The following is an 8189-nucleotide window of genomic DNA, read 5'->3' on the forward strand; positions in this document are numbered from 1 at the left end:
TTTGTATCCTTTGAGTTTGATGTAGATTTTTGGCTACTTGCTTTTGAGCTTTTTGGCTGCTGGGAAAACTGTATTTTGGATATTTTAGTCTCCAGCTGATATTTTTTTTTAAAAAATTTTATTTTAAAATTTATCACTGTACTTTCTATGTAAATACCCTTACGATAGGGATAGGGACTTATTTTAGGCACTATTTATGAGTATTTTATCAAATAATAGAAATTATTTATGTTGTTTTATCAAACCATTGAATTATAACTTTTAAATTATAGGATCAAATTCTTGGAAGAGTTAAAAGAGTTAAGTGCAGGGGGTTGTATTATTAATTAAAAAGGATGATTATTATTATTATTGAAAAGAAAAAATAGATAATATAGGTTAGGTGGAATGGCAGCTAGAAAGTGTATGTGCCCCCACACGTGAAGGGGGCCCAGAGTAAACAAAAGGTGGATGACAGGATGGCATTATCTGGGCTCTCCACCTTTGAATGGACCATTCTGATTTTACGCAACTTGACTTGTTTATTCTCTTTTAAACCCCCCAACTAAATGGACGATCAGGATCAAACCAACTTCATCGTCTTCCTCCTTCCATTTGCCCACCCAATAACTATTTCTTTCTGCTAATTCCAATATTGGATAATAACATTTTCTTAACTTTCCAGATCACCATGTCTATGTCGTTGATGAACATTGAACACCCATACCATTTGTTACGGCTGTTTTAACCATTCTTATAACTCCACAATGAAGATATGAAGATATAACAATCTTTCTCTCAACCAAATCATCCTAAATTCTCTCATTAAATGGTCATTCAATTATCATATCGATTTTATTCAACTCATTTCCTCAAATCTCATTGTAATTTTATATTCTAAACCTACTTGTACATTAGATATCTATTTTATGATTCGAAAGCCCTCGTCTGAATCTCGACTAGGAATTTGCAATTTCTCCTCCCATTAGTCGTTCCGTTCCTTAGATAATCACTTTTTTATTTTGTTGAATCACATAGTTTACTACAATCATGAAATAATTAATTATAGTTTTTTCTATCATAATTATGAGGATGAGGATAGAACCTTCAATTTCAACTGACGACGTGCATGTGCATGCCAATTATGTTTGTGTTCACTTTCACTTTATTAATTCAAAGTTTAATTTTATGTAATACCAGGTTACTATATTTAAATTCCATAAACATGCAAATTAAATTTAATCCTTGAGTAATTAGTTTCAGGTACTTATGCCACTAATATAAAAGAATTTAGGTCTATTAAATATTAATTCTAAATAGTAACTAAATTTTACTGATTTTAATGATCTCTCCCTCTTCTAGGACTAAATAACCTATTTTCAAAAGAAAATTGTTTCATGGGGCTATGAATGGAGATGTCCATTTTTAAAGGGATTGGCCCCATGAGGACTTCTCCACAACGAATGAGGCTGGAGTGAGAAAATTTTCGGTAAGATAAACGAGAATAGGGACTAGAACGAAGAATGTGTTAGAAAAAACCTCTCACTTCTATCGTAGGAGCAAACTGAAATTAAAAGAAAATAATAAATTGGAAACACAAGAATTAATGTGGAAAAACTCAAGACTGAAGAAAAATCACAAACCAGACAAATTTCACTATGTGAAAATTTGTTACAATTATACAAAGTAATTCTCTCTTCCGATCTCAATTACAAGAGCACTTTCTCAAAATTTTTATACTACTCACCCTTTAATTCGACTCTAAAACTAGAGAATACAAAAACGACAAACCCAAACTTAAAGGCTTTTATATTACTCACACCCTTTAATTCGACTCTAAAACTAGAGAATACAAAAATGACAAACAAAAATGACAAACCTAAACTTAAAGTGTTCTAATTGGGACAATTTGGAACCAAAGGCATATACTCTTTTTATAGTGCTTGAAACCCATCAGTTTCTTCAACTTTTTTTATGTGAGACAACTGTACTTCTAATATTTTGTCAAAATCTAACAAATTCCATTTTGGCAAGATATTTGAAGAATCCACCATTTCTGCTACATCTACTATATTCAGACTCTTCACTGACAATTATAATTCTCAACTCAGAGAACTATAACCTATTCCACCATAAAGAGAAGACCACTTGGAATACCCCCTTCTAAGATTTATCTTTTTCATTACATGCTGATAAACGTAACTAAAATTACTTTCACTTAATAGGCTCATCTGGAAGTTCTTCAACCATCGATATAACTTCCACTACACACCTTGCATAATCGCTAAGTCAATGCCCGCGTGCAAACTTGTGGAATCGCTAACATCAAATCCTCTATTATAGTAAAGTGGACAAACCATAAGGATGAATTCCGTCTTCTTCAGAGGAAGTCACTGTCTCCCCTAACAAGAAATACAACGTCAATAATCGATCTCGAACCCTTTGATGAACTTGCTCTGCTTTTCATGTGCTCAAACTATTCACATTCCCAACAACCTATCTTCTCCTCAAAGACTCTCTTCTTTGCCTCTGCTAAAATCACCCTAGATATGCACTAGAACACCATCACCGTTGAACTTGCACTTGTGTAATCCAGATTATATAAGCACATCATTGACTTGCACTCTCCACAAACTAAAGTTGATCATTCCATCAAATTTCTCCCCATCAAACTTTACTAGACTCATAAAGCTTGACACACATCTGCTTTACTCCTAGCAAATAAGCAAACAGTGAATAACCCACATTATTTACAATATTGTAACCCATTTCAAGAAATTTTTTTCTAATGTGGAAGCTCAAGTAATATTGCAATCATAGAGCATGCTCAGAAATTCAAGAAACTATGAACCTAAAGCTCTGATACCACTTGTTGGAAAAAAAAAAAAAAAAAACCCCACTTCTACTGCAAGAATAATAAGAAATATAATAGAGAAATTAAAAGAAAACAATAAAACTGGAAACACTAAAATTAATGTGGAAAAACTCCAAACTAGAGAAAAAAAACCACATACCAGAAAAATTTCACTATGTGAAAATTTGTTACAATCATACAAAATCAATCTCTTCCCCGATCAATTATAGGAGCACTCTCTCAAAACTTTTATACTACTCACACCCTTTAATCTTACTCTCAAATCAGAGAATACAAAAAGGGAATTGGACTAGAGTTAGCATACTCAAGGTTAAATTGTTTCTAACTAGGACAATTTGAAACCAAGTGGATAGTCTCCTTTTATAATGCTTGGAGTCTATTTTCTTCAACTTTTTCAATTTGGGATAGCTGTACTTCTAATATTTTGTCAAAACTCAATAGAATGTCCTCTTGTTTGCCTCTTTTTTAATTTATTATAATAACTTATTGTTATGTTATTATTAGAGTTGTTTTTAAATAATGGAAAATAAATCAACTTATTTATAAATATAATAAAATATCACTATCTATAAGTGATAGACCACAATAGACAACTGTTAGTATTTGATAGATGTCTATCGCGATCTATCATCTATTGATAGATGTCTATCGTAGTCTATCGCGGTTTATCACCGATAAACAATGACATTTTACTATACTTAAAAATATTTTCAGCAGTATTATCATTTAAAACAATTACCTTTATTATTATTATTATTAGAAATATTATATCTATATTTAAAGTTTTATTGTTTAAGAGCCAAAATAAAAGTTTTATTGTTTAGTGACCAAAATCATGAATAAGTTTGAATTGATAAATCTTGAAATATTTTATAGGTAGTCCACTTGTATGTCAACTACATAATGTTCAACATTACATATAATAATCTTGGATTTTTCCAATATAAGATTTTAGCTATGCAAAATAAAACATAAAATAAAATAACAACATATTTTTATTAAACATTAATAAATAGTTTATTACAAAACTAGAAGCTTTAGGGTATAAAACACAGCAGGCCCAAGGCACTGTGTTGAGCTTGGATTGGGACAACCTAGTAGCATATAATTAGCCTATTAAATTAGCCAATTGATAATTATTTATTTAATTGTTTTTTAAATTAAAAGTGTTTTTTATTACCTTAATTAAAATTTAATGAATTTCTATTTTTTAACTTATTTAAATTTTAGGTATTTTTATGATTTTTACTTAGATAAAATTATATATTAAAGTTTCATTTAATTTTTTATTTACTTAATTTTTTTATTCTTTTTAACCTGTTTAAAAATTTTATATTAACTAAAAATTACGATATCTAAATTATAAAAATACATATTTGGATTGGTTAAATATGGCTCAAACAAGTGCTTTGGTAATTCATATCCAACTCATTGAATAAATGAACTAAGTTAGACTAGGTTGAGTCGATCAAACTTTGATTTTGGACCAATTTTAGCCAGCTTGAACTAAATTCGGCACGACCTTTGATCTTTGGACCAGTTGATGAGGCTCACATCTAAGGAGACATTGGGACAATGAATGAAATTAAGTCGAATGAATTAGTTGATTGTGGAACCTACAATGTAAAGAATTAATAAGACATGAAATTGATGTTTTACGGCACAGAATCCACAAACACTTTTGATTAAATAAGGAGCAAAGTTAAAACTTCTGACAACTCCAACCCGCTAAGCTAAATACTCCCTAATTAATTTTATATGAAAAACGTGTTTGGTAGTTTGACTTTTTTACTCTTATTTTCCTAAAATTCAACTTTCGAACCCAATCCCACAATTATGACCCTATCACTTAAGAAAGCATTTTCTTTTCTTTCCTCTCTCAATCTAAGCATTTAGCCTTCATTTTCCACCATTATTTTTCTTGCCCACATCACCATCTCCCTCTCTCTTTCATTACATTTTTTTTCATTAGCATTTGGTGTCATCTTTTTATTGGCTGTTTCTGCCCATACCTAATGCTAATATTCACTCAAAATTCCATCATTTTCCCATATGAAACCAAGTTAGCCATAAAAACCCATCTTTAAAGTCTTTTCAGTCTCATCTACAACAAAATCCAACATTATGACCACTCCCTCTTTCCATGATTTGAAGAAGCAAGCTTCTTTCTTTTTCAAAGAGAAAATCAAGACTGCCAGATTAGCCCTCACAGATGTCACCTCTGCTGAATTGTTAAGTTTCTTTGATCTTATTTTGTCTCTAAAATTTCTTGATATATGGATGGGTTCCTTCCTTCTGATCTTCCAATTTTCTTTTGTTGGATTTTTTGCCTTTTAGATTGACTGAAGAAGCCATCAATGGAAACCCTGATGCAAAAACTTTGAGTTCAATTTCAAGGGCAGCTTTTGAGGTTGATGACTATTGGAGAATTGTAGCAATTCTTCATAAAAGGTTTTGCCCATGTCATGCTCTTCTTTCATCAATGTTTGAAGCTTTATATAAGTTTCCTTTTTAATGTAGATTAGACCCTCTGATTATCATGGACAAAACCCATCATTGATATCTCTGACTCTACCTTCCTTTCTTTCCGGTTCATAACAATTTAATTTACTTATTTGATAACCATTTAGGTCTCATTTGATAACTATTGTTTTTTTAGTTATCTATTTCTAAACTTTATGCTAATTTCATTTTAAACACTTGAATTCTTAATCAAATTCCAAAAACAAAAACAAATTAATGAAAGTATTGATAGAAAGTGGATATCAAAATAGAAGTAGGCGTTATTACAAGTTTAATTTCCATAAATAAAAACCAAAAATTAAATGTTTATCAAATGAATCTTCTAGTTTCTCACCTTCTTTACACTAGTCTTCATTTTCCTTAAGATTTGAAGTTTTAGCCTAATTCTAAAAGGGGTTTAAGAAAACTACTTTGTTTAGTTTGAGCCAAAGTTTTAGCCAAATATAGTCTTTTAAAAACTGAAACTGTCTACAATCAGTCCTTTTGGGAGTTTTCTTCAAAGCTATCATATTTTCTTAAAATGTAGTTTTGACTTCATATATTTCATTTCCTAACTCTAATTTATGGTGATGGGATCCATGATTGATAAAGTAAACACACTTGCATAAGGCAGATTGCTGAAATTTGAAAAGAAGAATTGGAGGTTTTCATACAACTCTCTCATCATTCTTGAACATCTATTGACTCATGGACCAGAGAGTGTAGCAGAGGAGTTTCAAAGTGACAAAGATGTTGTTACCCAAATGGGTAACTTCCAATATGTTGATGAAAAGGGGTAATGCCTTTCAAGCTCCCATTCATCACTTCTTTGAAACCAAACTCATCAGTAAATTTAGATCTCGTTTGGTAACTATTTAAAATTTAAGTACTATGCTTGTTTTACCACTCTTTCTTTACTATTACAATGTTATCTTATTTTTCTTAAAGTAACGTCTGAATTCTTAGTCACATTCTAAAAATAAAAACAATCTTTTTAGTTTTCAAAACTTGGCATGGATTTTGAAAACAAAATAACAAAATTCATAGATGGAAGTATTGTTTATAAGCTTAAATTTTAAAAAATTAAAAACTATGGGCCGTTTACTAGTGATTACATTTCTATTATTCCATTTCTTAAATTTATACTGTTCTCCTCCCAATTTTTCAATTATAATTTCCATCTCTGTTATCAAAACACTATTTCTAGTTAAATTTTAAAAACAAAAACAAGTTTTTGAAAAGTACTATTTTTAGTTTTTAAAAATTGGTTTGGTTTTTTCAAATATTAGTAGAAAAGTAAATAACAAAACAGACAAACATATGATGAGAGTAGTGATTATAATTAAGTTTATGTTTTTTTAAAACCACAAATGGTTAGGTAACGGGACCTAAATGGTTATCAAACGAGTTCTTTTAATCAAGTAGGTCTTTAAGAGATGTATTTGATGATATTCTTAAATCTGATGCTGAGTTGGTTACAGGTTCAATTGGGGCATTTCAGTTAGAAAGAGATCAGAAAGGATATTGAACTTGCTTGACAAAAGGTCTCTTCTCAAAAATGAAAGGGACAAGGCAAGAAAGTTGACAAGAGAGATTCTTGGATTTGGAAGCTTCTCCTTGAGATCAAAGTCTCAAGGAATTCTTGAACATTCTTCTTCACCCATTGCAAGATATGGAAAGTGCAATTCCAACTTCAACAGTCTTGACAATCTTGACCAAGAACATCAGGTTTTGTCTGATCAAAATGCAGCAAATCCACAGAGGAACCAAGATGCTTCTGTAGTAGATAGCCAGAAGATCGAAATGCTCGAAACTCGAGAAAACGTCGAAGAAAATTTGGTTCGAAACAAGGAAGAGTTGCATAGATGGGATGATGGTATGGACAAGGTGAACCTACTTTTAAGTTGTAAGAGGGAGGAGCTCAAGAATGAAATTTCAGCTGATGATAATCATCCTTTCATCGACGATGAACCCGAAACGAATATCTCATTGCTTTCGACATAGGGAGAGAAAAATTGATTTGTTTTGAGTTCCATTTATGAATTCAATGTCATATATTTATATGTACTGACCAGAGATTAACATTAAAAATGAACATGCTGCCAATGAAAGGAAAGGTTGGCCTTTGTCTGCCTTTCAGAGTTGAAAGCTAAAAGTTATTTAGCATTTCTTTATAATAAGATTTGAACTTTTTTTTTTTTTTTTTTTTTCAAAATCGTCATGTTTTAATCAATTTTTTTAACAAATCGATTTATTTATTTTTTTTTTTTTTTTTGACAATTTGTAAGGAACTTACATATCTTATGTTGAATTGTGACATTGTTCCCTTTCAAAGTTCTTATGCATGTAATGACATGATCGATACAAAAAGTGTGGTCGAAGTTTGATTCAAATGATTCAATTTCTAATAGATAATTGGAAAGTTTCCAAATAAAGAAAAACCACGATTCACTAAGACAATCTCAACCATGTGAAAATTTATTACAATCATACACAATTTCTTTCCGACCCCTATTACACAAACATTCTTGCAAAGCTAATTTACACCACCCACACTACTAGAGTTAGTATGTTAGGTTTGAAGTATTTTCCATCCTGTTACTAAAACAATGTAAAGCTAATTAATTTATAGCACTTACACTACTAGAGTTAGTATAGTAGGTTTGAAGTATTTTTCTTGAGATGGTTTGAAACAAAATCTATATCTTCTTTTTATAATTCTTGGAGTTATGAGTTACTTGTATCATTTTAGATATGAGTTCGATGCATGCTCTTCTAAGATTTTGCCAAAAAAAATCCTATAAATTTTGTCTTAACAAGAATATATTTAAAG

At 30.6% G+C, this 8189-nt stretch overlaps 1 protein-coding gene across 2 annotated transcripts; it reads left to right on the forward strand.

Annotated features, from left to right (window-relative positions):
* Nucleotides 1-4855: 4855 nt before the first annotated feature.
* On the forward strand, nucleotides 4856-7511 carry LOC120082738 (clathrin interactor EPSIN 1). Of its 2 annotated transcripts, XM_039038019.1 has the most exons (4): nucleotides 4865-5085; nucleotides 5192-5305; nucleotides 5991-6152; nucleotides 6838-7511. In XM_039038019.1, exons 1-4 carry the CDS (start codon nucleotides 4979-4981, stop codon nucleotides 7358-7360), a joined length of 906 nt encoding a protein of 301 aa, XP_038893947.1. In that variant the 5' UTR covers nucleotides 4865-4978; the 3' UTR covers nucleotides 7361-7511. The 2 variants fall into 2 exon arrangements, with proteins under 2 accessions (XP_038893949.1, XP_038893947.1); XM_039038021.1 differs by lacking the exon at nucleotides 5991-6152 and having other exon boundaries at nucleotides 4856-5085.
* Nucleotides 7512-8189: the final 678 nt, after the last annotated feature.

The sequence above is a fragment of the Benincasa hispida genome, chromosome 8 (assembly GCF_009727055.1).
Source record: "Benincasa hispida cultivar B227 chromosome 8, ASM972705v1, whole genome shotgun sequence".
In the NCBI taxonomy this organism is placed as follows: Eukaryota; Viridiplantae; Streptophyta; class Magnoliopsida; order Cucurbitales; family Cucurbitaceae; genus Benincasa; species Benincasa hispida.

Bases quoted from the DNA above. Each gene is read 5' to 3' on its own strand.
- LOC120082738 (XM_039038019.1), top strand. From the start codon at position 4,979: ATGACCACTCCCTCTTTCCATGATTTGAAGAAGCAAGCTTCTTTCTTT. The intron at 5,306-5,990 runs GTTTTGCCCATG...TGCATAAGGCAG, and splicing joins GTAGCAATTCTTCATAAAAG to ATTGCTGAAATTTGAAAAGA. The intron at 6,153-6,837 runs GTAATGCCTTTC...AGTTGGTTACAG, and splicing joins CAATATGTTGATGAAAAGGG to GTTCAATTGGGGCATTTCAG.